The sequence below is a fragment of the Marmota marmota genome, unplaced genomic scaffold (genome assembly GCF_001458135.2).
Source record: "Marmota marmota marmota unplaced genomic scaffold, marMar, whole genome shotgun sequence".
NCBI lineage: Eukaryota > Metazoa > Chordata > Mammalia > Rodentia > Sciuridae > Marmota > Marmota marmota.
The window spans coordinates 6,175,450-6,192,529 of NW_026000211.1; the positions used below are offsets into that span (position 1 = coordinate 6,175,450).

Consider the following 17,080-nt stretch of genomic DNA (forward strand, 5'->3'; position numbering starts at 1 on the left):
TGAATCATTTCCTTAGCATAAAGTCAAGTGTGATCCAAGATTTATAGTCTCCCTCCCAGGGGCCAGGGTCAAAAGTCAGTCAAGTTAACTTTTTATACAGCACTGCAACATACAAGAGAACAAGGTAGGCCCTGGGGATAAGGAGAGAGATTCTCATCATGAATCAAAATATAAAAATTTTAATAAATCTTAAGTCCTCAAAGTTATCGGAAAACAATGATCATTTATAAATACCACAGAGTATATTCGGATACTGCCACATCAGGAAGTATTTATTTGATGTGTTTCTGAAACCTGCATATGCCCCAAATTTCCTGAGATATATGAAAAAACAGTCTGATTCAGTAGGGCTGGATATAGGAATGGAAATTCATTCTTAAGTTCCCAGGTAACACCCAGATTGTTGGTGAACCACACAGTTTGAGTAAGAGGGATCAGATATAGAAATAGAAGTGGTCTCTGTTTTTTTTTTTTTTAATATGTTACTAAGCAGAGTGGTTTTTAAATTTCAGATTAGTCTGTTATCTTACCAAATCCTTTAATCAGTATTCTTTACAATTAACCAAATTACAGTTTTTATTTAGTAATTTTTATGAAGTATGCACAATAATTCAAAATTATTATATGAGCAATGATACAAACATTTAAATTCTTTAATAATATCCCACCAGCAGTGTGTTGTTTTTTTTTTTTTTAAAGCTGACCAGATAGCAGTTGAGTCTGTGTTCTTTCCTATTTAAATTAAAATCTGAAAAAAATTGAAACTGGTCACAACTCAATATCCCTGTCTTTCCACTTTATCAGTTGTCCTTATTCTTTGAGTCACCATAAAAATACTCTTCATTCCTTTTTAGCATATTCCTTTATTAATCTCCTCTGCTCAAAACCCCCTCAATCCAGTAATGCTGAAAAGAACAATATGAGGCCAGGTGATCATATTGACCTTGATGAAGAAATCCATGTGGCTTTCATAAAACTATTCCTTTATAACTGACTCCAGAACTTAAACTTACTGTTTTATCTTAATATGGTTATCTTATCTATATATAACTCCAGTTACTTATCTGAAATTTTGAGTAGCTCTAATTCATTATAGGATCTTTATCATTTATTTTATATTTGCACTGTGGGCAAATATTGTTATTTTGTGGTTGAATAAACTGCAGGACAAAAATAGGATAAATATACCACACTTGAGGTCTTTTAAATGATTTTTTTTTGCTTGAACATTCAACTTTTTAACTCTATTTTTTAAGAAAGTATTTACATATATGACACCTTCTGTCATAGGAATTAAATCAAATGCTTTCAGAAACACCACCAGTTTGGAAGGGATCATCAAAGCTATTTCGAAATCTTAAAGAAAGAGGTAAGTTAATTTGAGTACTTACACATTTTAATATTGACACTGCTGATTATACTATTCATGTGTGTATATTTCTCCCATACCTGTAGTAATTTTTAAAATTGCATATATGTATATAATATAGAGAGAAAAATCTGAAAACTAAAACACCAAAACATGAATGCTTTTGGATAGTAATGTTATATTTGGTGGCATGATTTAGGATGGTTGTTTTTATGTTATCTTTTTTATGTATATTACTTAATCTTCCATATTTTTTAATGACAGAATGAACTTTCATAATTAAAAAAATTACTTTTTGAAAAACCACATTGAAAAGCACAAGTTATATTTACCACAAAATAAAGCATGCTTCAAAGAATTAGATTTTGAGCTATTGATGTAGCTCAGTTGTAGAGCACTCACCTAAATTGCATGATGCCCTGTATTACAAAAGAATATCCCCAGCATTACAAAAGAAAGAAATTTTTTTTAAAAAAAAAAGCTAAAAATAATAGATCTTCAAGTATCTATTTTTCTTCCTTTCATTTTGCTTCTAAGGAATTATGGATATTCCTGAATTTAATCACTATGAAAAACTTATCAGACATGTCTTTTGGCAGCCAAATTTACAAAATCCACCTGCTTAATTTACTCCATTATTATTATCCTGTATCTAAATTAATTTGCTTGGAATCCTATTACATGGCTTTTATTGCAGTTTTCTTTCACAACATACTTTTTGTACACATTTATGGAAAAATTAGTTAATGAAATACATGCATATTAAACCTTAAAAAACCTTTAACCTTAAAAAGAAATGACACATACTTGTTTAGATTTTTAAATAAAAGAATATGCAAAAAATTAAATTAAAATTAAATTTTTCTTTTTCATCTTTGCTAATCAGTATTGGTTTGAAAATATTATACTTATCCTAGCTTAAAGATAAATACTTTGAAGGAATATGGTTATAATTCATATACTTAAAGTAGAATTAGAAATTCAAATTTCTGCTTGGTGTGTTGGTAAACACTTTTCATCCCAGCGTCTTGGGAGGCTGAGGCAGGAGGATTGCAAGTTTAAGGATAGCGTGGGTAGTTTAGCAAGACCTTCCACAAGTTATTGAGACTCTGTCTCAACATAAAAAAATTTAAAAGGAAGCAACAGCTAAGAGTTCAAAGTAGGTGAAATAAATAAATAAATGAGATTTTTTTTTGCATGAACACTTAATCTTTTAAATCTATTTTTTAATAATAAATAAAGGGCTAGGGAGGAAGCTTAATGATAACGCACCTTTATGTTCAATCCCCAGTAAACAAAAAATAAAGAAAATTAAAAAATATTGCTTCCACCTGTTTCACATGGAATTTAAAAAATACAACTTATCTTTTATTATAGACTTTACATAACTATGGTTTTTAAATATTTGAGAAACCTGGGCCAAATTGTCTTTAAACAGTCTAAATTTTTTTTTTTTCTGGAAGTTGTCTCAAAAACTATCATACAGATTACAGGGTAAGATGATAGGATCAGTAATGTTCAAAACTCAGAAGGAACAGATAATTCTGGTCAGACATAATCAGAAAAAAATGCATAGGAAACGGAAATTCTTTTTAGCTAAGGGAAAGCTTTAATCTAAAAGCCCTAAATTTAGGCATGTCCTAATATTCCTCATGTTATATGCATGTTTCTATTTTTCTTCTTTTCAGGGAGAGCATTTATTCAGTACTGTTTAAATAGAACTATCTGTAGTGGAGAAAGCATTCTACTTCTATGCTGTTTCATATGGTATCCACTGCCAAATGTTGCCATGGAGCACTTTAGATGTGGCTAGCATAAATCAAAACTGAAAAACTGAATTTTCAGTTTTATTTGACTTTGATTAATTTAAATTTAAATAATTGCACTTATTCAATGACTACCTTGTAGGATAGTTTGTATCTATGTCATATGCTTCAGATTGTCAAGATAATTTATGATTCAATAAGCTTTAGAGCCATCAGACTAGGTGAAGTAGAGAAACTCAGAGATACTTGCCTTTTTTTCTTTTCTCCCAGAGATTAAATGGCAGGGCAATTATAAACCTAAATCTTTAGAGCTATTGAAGATTAATTTTAAAATGAAGAAGCTCATCTGCTTGAAATATTACCCAATAAGAAAAAAAACCCTGAAATACACAGTATTTATAAAAACTTGTTACATAGACTTAGTTATAACAGCCAACTATAATGTATCGTGATACAGGAATTAAACAGTATTATGCTTTTTAAGGAGCTTTCTTTAAAAAAAAAACCATTTATTTAGTTGTATATGAACACACAGTGTCTTTATTTATTTATGTGGTGCTGAGGCTTGAATCCAGTACCTCACCCATATGAGGAAAGCACTTTACCACTGAGCTACAGCCTTGGCCCCTTAAGGAACTTTCTTTAAACTTTTTTTATTGAATTCTCAGAAGAAACCGAGTTGACATCTTATCCTGTTTCTAAAGATTGCAGCATTACTATATGCTTAGTGTTTAAAATACACACACACACACACACACACACACATGTATTTATTTATTTATCCTGAGTAACCTTGAATAAAGTGAAAGGTTTGTCTATAAACTTTTCCATTTTTATTATTGGAAAGCATTAAGAATCTATAATTCCTATTCAGCAATATTTTCAGTTTTTCTTGACCATTTTTCTTAAATTACATCATTAGTTTCATTTTGTTTTTCTTCCCTATAGATTAAGCCACCTTAGTAAGCATGTAGCCCTACAGACAGGTGCTTACCATGATCAAGACTTAAACACTATTAAGTAATTCTCACTTTGAGGGTAATCTTAAATTTACTGTCAAATACACACTGCATAGTAGGTATTAAAATTCTTTTTACCAACCAGCAAGTCTTGTGTACTCCACCAGGTGAATTAGAACAATGAGATAGGATAATAGAGGTAACAAGTCCCATTTCTCTTTTTTCCTCTTGCATTTGGCATTTGTTTTTTCTTTCTTTTCTTTTTCTTTTTTTTTTTTTGAGTGTTCTCTACAGAATCTAAGTATTGTATCTTTATATACATTGACCATTTCAGAATCTTTCTCCCATAACATTCACGGAAATCAACCAGAACTATCTGTCCATAGGTCACCATGTTCTAGTATAAACAAAAGAAGAGAATGCTTTCAGAGCTTCCTCGATAGTTCACTTCATGTCTCTGACAAACTGCCTGAAGTGGCTTCTCTTTTCTTTGTTCTGTAACAAAGAGAGTAGTCTCAAAGAACATCAGATAAAATGGAAACTTTAAAGTTCACAATCTGATTATTTAAAGATTTTTTAATACCCTTTAACTAAACATCAAAACTATCTGCTATTTAGATAAATAATGCAGACTTATTTCTGATTATAATTTTCTTAGTATTTTACTTAGATAATCAATTAAACCCTAGTTTTGGGTGTTCTAGTCCAAAAGTAAGAATTCAAGTAACAATGTATACTTTTATTTACTTCAAACAGACTCCTTTTAAAGTTAATTATGGGGCTACAGAAAATTCAGGGTGCAGGGTACATAAAGTGTAATCCATTAAATTAAATTAAAAATTTCTTAGTGTACATTTAAATATTATTTTTCAAAAATAATAAATGATAATTAGACAGCAGGAAACTGGTGACTATAAGTCTTATTTTTTGAATGCAGTATAAAAATTGGGTTTCTAAGGAAGGATGTCTTAATGTTTTATCCAAGTGTTACTAAATATTAATCAAGCTTTTCGCAGTATTAACCATTTCTGCCTTTTTTAGTTTCATGTTGGATTCATACATGGAAAAATAGCATAAGTTTAAAAATTACAGCTATAAGTGAAATTATAATTTTCCCTTTTTTTGCCAATATATTTGAGAACATTAATGGGAATTTTATATATGTTTCCAAAGTGGTCTGTGGAACAACTAAATTAAAATTAATTTTGCTGCTTCTTTTGCAGTTTTTTTTATAATAGCTTAATCTCCTTTAAAACAATAGTTAGCATCTGCTTATTTACAGTGTCTTTTGCTAGTAGAATATTTTAATTTAATACATAAGAGGAAAAGTAATATTGTATATAGCATAATTGATACTATTTTTCTTCTAGGTGTGATTTCTTACACAGAATATCTTTTTCTTTTATGTATTTTAACAAGTAAGTATGCTCATTAAATTTATTTCTAGATAGAGTTTTCTTTTTCAATGTGAATCTTGGAAAATAGATCTTCTTTAGTTTTTTTTTTAATATTGAAAATGACTTTAGGCTTATCTTTGCTGTTCTGCAAAATTCATGTCTAAATGCTGCAGAAATATGCCAAGCACAGCACTATTAAGAGTCAAAAATATTTTGGCTTGCGGTCTAGTAATTAGCTCATGAATTACAAATTTAAAATCAGTCATTTTGGTTTTATTCTTCATGAAGCCCCAAAGATCAGGACATATAATTAAGTTCCTACTGTACTCATTTGAATCAAAATTTCTGCAAGACTAATGGGAGAGAGTGAATCTTGAGTCTCCACACTAGTAGTCAATCAGAATACTCATCATTCTTACCCTAAAACAGCTTTGTTATTCTCTTCCTCACATCCAAATAATAACATGGTTTTTGCCTACTAAAGAAAGAGATGGGTATGCTGTGAAATTTTCTTTTGAGTATTGAACACAGCTGTAAAAGCTTCTAAGGAGTTTGAAGAGAAAAGGTATGAGACATTTGGATTAGAACTAAGAAAAATATGAAAAGAGGACTGGCAGGATGTGGACTACATAATCTATAGTATCTATGTATTAGTGTTCCCTTTTCCTTTTTATTTTTTTAACTTCATATTCTCGTCCAATGTTTGTAAGGACTTCCTTTGTACATGTATGTTTTAGTCAGCTTTTTTGCTGCTGTGACTAAAAGATCTGACCAGAACAATATTAAAGGAGGAAAAGTTTATTTAAGAGCACACGGTCATGGTTTCAGAGGTCTTAGTTCATAGAAGGCCAGCTCCATTCCTTGGGGCTTGAGAACATCATGATGAAAGAGTGTGGTGGAGCGGAGCAGACTACATGGTAATCAGAAAGCAGAGAGAGAGAGAGAGAGAGAGAGAGAGAGAGAGAGATCTCCACTTGCCAGAGACAAATATGTACCCCCAAACCACACTCCAGTTTCCACCACCTCCAGCTACACCCTACCATTTCAATTACCAATTAGTTAATCCCTATCAGGGGATTAATTCACTCATTTGGTTAATATCTTATAACCCAATCATTTTTCCTCTGAATCTTCTTGCATTGTCTCACATGTGAGCTTTTGGGGGGACACCTGACATCTAAACTATAACAGTGTACTTTGAAGATCTTTTTAAAGCTTAAAACTTGGTTATCAGAGATGGTGTGAATTTTTCTTTCTTTCTAAAGTCAATGGTAATAAAATTAAGTTTAGATTCCTAAAATACATGCAAGATTTGGCTAACATAAAGGATTTTCTATTGTTTTTCATATTTTCAGAAAAAGATATTATGGGTTAAATAAGTAGGGCTATTTGTTTCTCCTTTGCCAGGTTCAGGATTTCACAATGGGTCAGTAGCAAGTATATCTGTAGTGGGGAGTTGCAGGAGTCCTTTCTAAACTTTATGCCAGTCATGTCAAAAGAAAAGTCAAATACTTTGAGAAAGTGTGTGTACTGAGCTTCTATTTGAAAGACATGTTAAAGTTTTCTTCAGCCCAGGTTTCTTCTTTTTGTTCTAGAAGTGAAAAGAAAAAAGAGTGAACCTTGTTATAAAGTTCATAAAATTAAAGCAGTTCATTATCTGTCTATAAGTGTTTCCTTTTTATTTTTTATTATTTTAACTTATGAAACTCTTTCTCAGAAGAGCAATTGTTCCTTGTATTTTGGAGGAATTAGGAATTACATTATCAAACCTCTTTTTTTTATATTTCTCTTTTTGAAGCCTTCAGAAACTTAAACCCAAATCTGAAACCTCTCATTCTTGACCTTTACTTCCATAGGTCATTTGAATTATAATTTTCCAAATTGGAACTGTTTCATTGTGTCATATTTTTATTTTTTTATATCACTCTAAGTAGTTAAACATTGAGATCATTTCAGATATGATGAGCTGATAGTTTTTTTTAACAAACTAACAGACTTTGAATATTTATTTTTAGAAGAAAAGTAGTCAATTTTTGCCTTTTGTGCTATACAGTATTATAAGATACTTTTAAAGTATATTACCAGTTTGGTTATTAAGTCTGCTATTGTGTTTATGTCTTTATAGTTTTTGTTACATTTAAATAATAGTAACATGTTGCTTTTGTTTTCTTGGTTGAGGAAAATATTTCCATAATGCATTTGAGAAACTGTTTACAACTAATACAGATTTTGTACTTTAAAAATACATTTTTCCATTTCTTGAATATTTTTTCTATTTTTTTATGACAGAGCCACATGCAGGTTTTAGAATAGCTTTCAACATGTTTGACACTGATGGCAATGAGATGGTGGATAAAAAGGAGTTTTTGGTGGTAGGTATATTATATGCTGCATTTTATCAATAATAAATATTGCTTATTTTATATGTTTATGCTTTTGCATTATCGAAGTACTACTCTAGAGGAAAGAGTGAAAAATCTATACTTCAACTTTAGTAAAGAAATATATACTCATACTTTCAATAATATTTTCATTGTAAAAATAAACATTATGTTCATAGTATAAAGATGATTAAAATTGTGTATAAATACTAGCTAGAAGTTTGGAATGTATCAGATATTATCTATTGGATAGATAACAAGCAGTCCTAATATTATATTTGCCCAGGTTAGTATTCAGTCTTTATTATATCAACCACCTAATCATAAATATTTGCCATAAGCATTTTCCTTCCTTCTCAATACAGGGTCTAGATAGTTTCCCTTTTTCCTTATCACTTCCACTCACTGGTGCCTTTTATTGCAGTATTGTATCAACTTCCCTATTCCCTTTTCTTGTCTTTGAATAAGGGCTGACAGTTCTTAAGTATTTATAGGTAGATCTTTCTTACCTTAGTCCAGCCTTAGTGCTGGTCTGACAGTGTCTTCAGCTGCTCATTTATCTTCCCGCCTCCTCCTCCAGCATTTTTCTCTTTCTTTTTACCTATATATCCTGAATCTTTTTCTATGGTAAAATTTCTATGTTTTTGCTCTAAAATAGAAATTAATTTTTTCCTTAAAGTAGTAAGGTCTACCCTTAACATTTATGTTCAAATCTGTCTTTACCTTCATAAAAACAAAGGAAAAAATGGCACATAGTCATTTTACTTTCTATTTTTGTTTTTTTTTTTCCTTTGTAATACAACCATTAATAATCTCTCAGAATACCTCTTAATAAGCTTCAAATTTACTTCACAGACTAGAACACAGATGAAATCATTTTTTTCTCTGGTAGAAAAGAGAAGAGAGAAAAATCCTCATCAAAAGTTCATTAGTACCCATTCAAAGGGAAATAAGCAAGACTAATTAGTGGGATTTATCAAAACTCTTAAACTAATAATGGAATATTACTCAGCAATAAAAGAGAATAAAATCATGGCATTTGCAGGTAAATGGATGGTGTTGGAGAAGATAATGCTAAGTGAAGTTAGTCAATCCTCAAAAAACAAATGCTGACTGTTTTCTCTGATATAAGGAGGCTGATTCATACTGGGATAGGAAGGGGGAGCATGGGAGGAATAGATGAACTCTAGATAGGGCAGAGGGGTGGAAGGGGAAGGGAGGGGGCAGGGGGTTAGCAAGGATGGTGGAATGTGATGGACATTATCCAAAGTACATGTATGGAGACACCAATTGGTGTGAACATACTTTATATACAATCAGAGATTTACAAAATTGTGTTGTATATGTGTAATAAGAATTGTAATGAATTCCACTGTCATTTACTTTTAAAAAATCAATTTAAAAATTAAAAAAAAATCTTAAACTAACATCCACATAGCCCTTGCCTAAGGGTAGTCCCTGAGCCAAAGCCATTGGACCTGTAACCTACATTCTAGTGCTTTACAGAATTGTCAAGAGGTGGGTGTTCTTAGTTTTGTTGCAATAAATGGAAATATGCTAAAATAGATAAGTTTAGTGTAATGTAGTTTTGTTATGATAGTACAGACTGTATTTGGGAAACTCTCAGAATATGTCTATTTAGCTAAGAAATTTTGAGTAAGTATTCTATGTCAACACTGCTAAATTCTACCCCACTGACATATAGATTAACTTGGAGAACTCATTCCCTTGAAGTAGTTTTATATAGATGGCTTTTGGAATGCTGTCTGTTTATGGAGATGGGAGGTTAAAGTATTATATTGACCTCCTATTTGTTTCTACTCTACACTCTTCTTTGGGTTTTTGTTTTGTTGTACTGGGGATTGAACTAGGACCTTGTTCATGTTAGGCAAGCACTCTACTACTGAGCCACATCCCTGGCCCTCTACCCTCTTTCAAAAAGCTGCTTTCCCTTTAAAGCTGGTATCCGGTCTTTTCAGTTGCTGTACCACTGCCTGATACATGATAATTTGCCCATTTGAGAAGCACTCCTAAAAGCAGGAGGTGGTCTAAGTTATTTGAATAAGTCTAAAGTCTTGGGAGGTAGCATATTTTATTTAACTTTCATCTATTGTGTAATGAAATAAGAATTTGAAGTAGTGTCCAAATATTTTCTTTGTTTTCAGAATACACCTAGCATAGTGTGATAGGTAGGTGCCTCAAAACTTTTCTTGGGTATTTGATTGTTGATTAATTTCCTTTCAGCTTCAAGAGATATTCAGGAAAAAAAATGAAAAGAGAGAAACTAAAGGAGATGAAGAAAAGCGTGCAATGCTGGTAAGAAATACTTTATAGTGGTTTCAGGTGGGTTTTCCAGGTGAGAATTACTTTATTCACGCTGGGAAATAGTAATTGAAGTTAGAAATTTTCTTGAAAACTTTTTACAGTTGTTATATAGAAAAATTCTTTGTGCCTATATTCCTCAATATCAATATTTACATTAAATATTGATATTAAATATCTGTACCCATAGTCACATTCATTAAATCATTTTCATTCATATTATTGTTATATGTGAGATTTGAAGGGTATATCATACAGCATATTAATGCAGATCATTATGCATATAAAAATTAAAAGGTGAATTGCAAAGATTTAATTATGATATAAATGAACTTAATGCTAATATAACAATATAAATGTTGAAACAAATACAAGGCAGTAATGTAGATTTTTATTAACATTCATAGAAATATATATTATAGATTCTTCTTCTGGAATGTATAATATTATTGTCTTATTCTGAAGTTAGAATTTTCTAAGCAACATTTCCTTCCATCTTATTACCAGTTTTTTTGTTTGTTTGTTTGTCTCAATTATTTCAGCCTAACAACAAGTCAGTTCAAGTTACAAAAATAACAAATGAGTTCAGAGACATGTTGTCAGACACTATAGTAGGCACTTTGCATGAATTTACTCATTTAATCTACCTAACAACTCTCTTATTATCCACAATTGTAGATGAGGAAACTGATAATTGGAAAATATCATATCCAAAGTTACATAGCTATTAAATAGGAAAGCTAAGATTTGCGCCCAAGTATGGCCAGCTCCAAAACCTGAACTTTTTTTTATTGTACCATATTTCTTCTTATGGTACTTATATACCAGAAATACAGACATGTAAATAATTGTTTTATTTGCAAATTAGTCCCCCTTTAAAGTAATTTAATTGTTTTATTTTTAAAATAATTAACTTCATTTTTTTATTCTCATGGTTACTTGTATTAGTTTTTCTTTAAACATGAATTATTGATAGCAGTTGGGCACTGTATTAATTCCCAGTATATTAGTGAAATATTTAATTATATCTAATTTAATAAATTCAGATTACCAGGACTATGAAAGACATATACTTCATAAGATATTTGACTATGATAAAATTATCAATAGTTGATATTTTACTGTGATGAAATTATCAATGCATTATGGCAACACTTATAGAAGACTGTCTTAAAAAAACAAAGAGCTGGGTGCAGAGGGGCATGCCTATAATTCCAGCAGCTCAGGAGGCTGAGGCAGGAGGATTGTAAATTTGAAGCCAGCCTCAGCAATTTAGCAAGACCCTGTCTCAAATTTAAAAAAAAGGGCGGGGGATGTGGCTCAAGCGGTAGCGCGCTCGCCTGGCATGAGTGCGGCCCNGTGCTGGGAATGTAGCTCAGTACTAGAAAGCCTCTGGGTTCAATCTCTAGTATTGCCAAAAAAAAAAAAAAAGAGCTGGTTCTGATTATGTTAGGGAAGTATTAAAGGGGTATTAGGTAGTTCTCCACTTAATTTAGGTCTCATAGTTTCCAAATTGTAACTAATAAATTTTATGTTGATAGCCCTGTAAATGTTTTCATTTAAAGTATTAGCAAAGACAACTAGAAAATTAAATACATTCTTAAATTTTATCTCCTATACATAATACATTAAAAAAGTAAACAGTTATTCTAATTTTAATAGATTACCTCTGACTATAATTCACTGAATCGGCAAGTTGTTAATGAAATAATTTAAGTAGATTTAATTATGTTAATGAATTTGGTACGCCTTAGTAATAAATAGAATTTTAATGGATAGAAATATAATTGTTTCATATATTTGTGTATTTAAAATACTTCCAGAGAGGATTTATTCATCTTCCAATAAAACTACAATATGATTCTAATCATTAACGTTTTTTAAAACACATGAATCAAGTAACAAAGGGCGAGAGGAAGGGAAAAAATATTAGCAGACAGTACACATTGGTAAAGTATACAGTATCAGCACAAAACTTATCTTCTTGAGCTTCATTACAGCCAAGGTAAAGAAAATTTAATATTGATTTAATGCAAATATTTGTAATAATGATACAGTAAAATCTCATTAACTTGAAATTATGAAATCTGAATTACTACAGCATATCCAAGTTGTGTTGTTTTATATGTATATAGGTCAGTGAAGCATCCTTAGCAAATATATGGGTAAAGATAATTTTTTTTTTTTTTGAGGGAGGTTACCAGGGACTGAACTCAGGGGTACTTCACCACTGAGCCGCATCCCTAGCCCTATATGTAAAGGAATGCTTACTAAAGTCATTGATCTCCTCAGGTGTCTCAGAAGTTTTATCTTGTATGATTTAAATAGTGCTCCTAAAGTCTCATTTATATAACTTAACGATCAGAACTGTTTCTTAATACAGGAATAATCTTTAGTTCTGCTTCTGATTGACATTACTTTTCAGCAGTATAGTTCTCTACTAATATTTATTACAATATTTAGTGATAATGTTAGTTTTAATTTACTATAAGTAATTGCATTTTAAATAATGCAAACTGAACGAATAAATTTTATTTTTTACTGTTGTAAGTATAGAGGATCATTTAGAACATCAAGTGGTGCTGTCAAGATGCTATAAATGACAGTATGATTCTACACATTCTTAAAATATTATGGTTGAGTTTCAAAGCAACTAAAATCCAGCTCATTGTGAAAATATGTGGGTTATATTAAAGAAGCAGCTTGGAAAAAAAAAAAGAAGCAGGTTGACATAGGCTGAGGAGCCAGATTTTTGGTGTTTGAATATTAACTATGCCACTTGTTATTGGTGTGATCTTGAATAAGTTTCCTTAACTTTTCTATGCCTCAGTTTTTTCTTTTGTACAAGTAGGGTAAATGGGAGTAATGACTACGACTACATGTGATTTTTATGGGAATTCAATGAACTAAAACACATGCCATTTAACAGTAGCCATTTAACAGTATGCAAAATATAATAGAACTCAAAAAGGTTAACTAATTATAAAACTTAATAGAATCACATAACTACCTTATACTAAATATTAACATACTCAAATAAAAATTAAATTTTAAATTATTTCCACATAAAAAATTAGCTATACTTGAGAAGGAGTTAAATAAACATAACATTTCTTGGGATACTTACATGCTAAGCTCTGTGCTGTGTTCATAATAAATGTTACTCCCATTTTTGTCCTTATTACAGTTCTCCCAGGTAAGTACTGTACCTGTTTTATGGATGAGAAAATAGTCTAAGAGAGGTTATTTAGCTTGTATAATGTCATAGCATTGATAATAACAGAACAGAATTCCAGTACAAGTCTCAGACCATTTCTACTGTCATGATGCTATATCTAGAATTTCGCCCATCCCATGTAAAATTGCTGAAACCCGTCCAAATAAAGCTGCATACTTAAGAGGAGTATGTCTTACTCAAAACAATAGTGCTATCAGGTTACAATGAGCATGGTTGAAATGGTCACAAATTCACTAAATGTTTTAATTATATGAAATTTTTAAAACTTTGCTACTCATCTTTAACTTATCCCACTTGCATTGTGTGTGTGCTCTATATAGAATGTAGCATAATGATTTGCCCTTCCTAATTGATTATTTTGTCGTCTTTTTCTTTTTTCTTTTGCTGTTCTTGGGTTCATTCTGAAATGTGACTCTTCATGTGGCCCTTTGTGCTCTATGTCAGCGTCTTCAACTTTATGGATACCATTCTCCTACTAATAGTGTATGTACAATACTTTAAATGTTCTTTATGTATATAGCCCTCACCTGTTATACTTGATGATGTTATTTCTTTATTATACTTGATGATGTTATTTCTTTATATAAAGCTATATCTGATATTTAGAATGTTTTGGAATTTGTTGAATATAATAAGTACAGTTGAGCCAAAACTGTATTTATATTCTAGGAAGGAATTTACATTTCCTTCCTACACTTATAAGAAGACTAAAATAGACAGAGTGATTATACATCTTTATTATCTTTATATTAAAGGAAAGGTGAGTGAACAATAGCCACTAAAAACTTCAGTAGAATTATTGAAATGTTATATTTTTCAGCAATATTTGAAAAGGTGTATACAAATAACAGAGCAATTAATCTGTGCTCCTGTGCATCATGGGTAGTTTAAGATCTAGATCTATCCATCTGGTACATAATCTCTGATCAGTTCTAATAAAGAAGCATATTAATAGACAAACTTTTTAGTTTTTAGTACATCTCACAGTTTGTTTGTTTTTTCTGAAATTCTTATTACCTGCCTATTTCTCTGGTCTGTACACACAAAAATTTAATGTAAGATGATAATTGATTTATTTAATATATCAGTGATTATGTTAGTTTTCAAAGAAGATTATGATTTTCAGACTTGTCTTGAAAAATTTGGGAATTCTTATCAGTGAATTTCTAAATTTACTTTTCTTATGTTGAGCTTTCTTCTCTTTTGATAAAGTCAGAGCTTGTTGGTTAGCCCAGCTAGTAACTAACCTACTAAGAATAGACCATGGCCCTTTTTGTAATGGGAACATGGACAATAATTTATTTATTTTCTCCAATGATCATTCAGCCACTTACAAGGCTTCCTCATACTCTAGCAATTCCACCTGAGAAGCCGTTGAATTCAGGTGATTAATTCATTATTATTCTGAGAGTATTGTAGCCATAGTGTGCAATTCTAAAAGTAAGTATATTATCTCATATACTGAATATTTAATCAAAATTCCAAATTATAAAAACTAACTCTTGCCTTTGATTTGTACTAAGACATCAATAACATAAAATAAACTCAGGTTATTTTGCATAGTCACAGGAATTGATCTAGAATAATTAGGGAATAAGTCAAGTCTGTGGAACTCATATAACTGTTTTAATCCTTGAAGAAACTGTAAAACTTTTTCTACAAAATTTACTGCTGTTTTCCATTGGATATAGTCTATCATTTTCTTAATTTTTTTAAAGAATTTCTCTTAATCATTTCAAAATTTTGTAAAGAATGTGTAAAATGAAAATGTAAAATTTGTAAAAATTACAGATTGTAATACCATCTGCCTCATAAAACATAATAATACTTATAACTTTATATTTTGTTTCTGATTTGTCATCATTGTATAAGTTTTTGTTTTTCTTTTAACATCATAAATAGTTTTCATATAGGATGATTATCTGCTTTTTAAAAACATGTCACAGGGCTGGGATTGTGGCTCAGTGGTAGAGCGCTTGCCCAGCACGGGCGGGACCACCCGGGTTCGATCTTGAGGCACCACATAAAAATAAAGGCATTGTGTTGTGTCCATCTACACCTAAAAAATAAATATTTAAAAAAAACACATCACAGAGTAATTGTAAAAAGGAAATAGATTCTAACAGCTCTAGTTTAAACTATATAATACAAATTGTAGTCACTCATTAAGAGAATAACATTGAGAAGCAGACTTAAAATGCATATTTCACTTATATTATGCTTTCTTCCTTAAAAGGAAATTATGTGTATGATCTTATATTTCATTGGGTAACATTTTTCTTTTCATTATTTTACAGAAGACAGCTTTCCCCCCATGTATATAATGCATATGTTAAAGTGATATAAATGGGTGTTATTTTTATTCAGTCTTGTGAATTTCATGATTTTGAACACCGTTGGTAGTTAAGTTAGTTTTATAAATTTTGTCTTATAATAGAAAAAAAAATTTGTTGGTATTGGGTATTGAACCTGGGCATGCTTTACCACCGAGCCACATTCCCAGTCCTTTTTATTTTCTATTTTGAGACAGGGTCTTGCTAAGTTGCTGAGGGTTTGCTCAAAAACGAAATGATTATTTTCAAAAACTGCAAGCAAAGAAAGAAAATATTTAAAAATTCAAATAACTTGAAAAGGTATATAAAATATCACTGAAGTATTACACAAATATGTTAGTGTAATGTTATAAATTAACCAATAATTATTGGATATTTTCCAGAGTTGTAAATTAATGGAAGTGATTAGGTATTATGAAGCTGAATATAATCTAAGAGATTTATAATAACTAGTTTCTACCTTGGGAAAGAAGGTCCTTTAGGAAAGTCAGTGGCCTATAGAAGAGATTCTTTGACCCCTGTATTAGCCTGGTTCCAAGATTTAATCCCTTTTATAGTTGATTCTGCCTTTATTCAGTTAAATTATTTTCTACTTCAGCAAGAGATTGAATATATTTCCTTGTGTCCAAGAAGATAGTTGTTACCTTATATAGCCTATTCCATTCCAAGTAACTGTGATTCTTTTCATATTTTTCATATAATCAGCTCTCTTTTATTTTCCCACACAAATAAAAAGTAGTATAAAAATCCAAAAGAATAAATAATGTTAAAGTCAAGTATGTTTGACTTCACCTTGCCTTGTATTATGATTTTTTGAAAGATTATTCTTAATTACCCTAATCACATTGCCATCAGAAAATGTACCAGTAGTTTTTATCAGTTATTTAACATGTGTGAGAAGTGTTTTATGTGCAAAAACCATGTCAATATTCATAAGTAATCTTTATTTTGAAAGAAGATATTCTCCAATTTGGGGTATAGGGCTGTAATATATGTACATATTGCCCTGCATGTTAATTATGTGTTTTAAATCTTCTGTTATTATTGATTTTTTTATCTGCTTCATCTGTCAGTTAGTATATTGGATTATATATCACAATGATAGATTTATTAAGTTGTACTTATAACTTTCTTAATTTTTGTTTTGCATATTTTGAAGCATTATTATTACCTGCATAAGAATATGGATTATTTATATCTTCTTAGTGAATTGTATCTTTTATTATGTAAGATACTAATTTTCTAGAAGTGCTTTTTGCCTTAAAATCTAGTATGGTAATTAGAATAAATACACTACTTTTGTTTTAATATTTTT

The 17,080-nt window shown here is 30.5% G+C and overlaps 1 protein-coding gene across 5 annotated transcripts in view; it reads left to right on the forward strand.

The window, feature by feature from the left end:
• Micu3 (mitochondrial calcium uptake family member 3) overlaps positions 1 to 17,080 on the forward strand; it is a 101,685-nt gene that overhangs the window by 51,569 nt on the left and 33,036 nt on the right. For 3 of the 5 annotated variants that reach the window (XM_048791817.1, XM_048791814.1, XM_015486053.2), the window contains exons 4-8: positions 1,291 to 1,369; positions 5,465 to 5,512; positions 7,781 to 7,863; positions 10,117 to 10,188; positions 13,877 to 13,915. In XM_048791817.1, the coding sequence (XP_048647774.1) occupies positions 1,291 to 1,369; positions 5,465 to 5,512; positions 7,781 to 7,863; positions 10,117 to 10,188; positions 13,877 to 13,915 (321 nt within the window). The remainder of the gene's footprint in view (positions 1 to 1,290; positions 1,370 to 5,464; positions 5,513 to 7,780; positions 7,864 to 10,116; positions 10,189 to 13,876; positions 13,916 to 17,080) is intronic. The other 2 variants (XM_048791816.1, XM_048791815.1) reach the window with 2 other exon arrangements.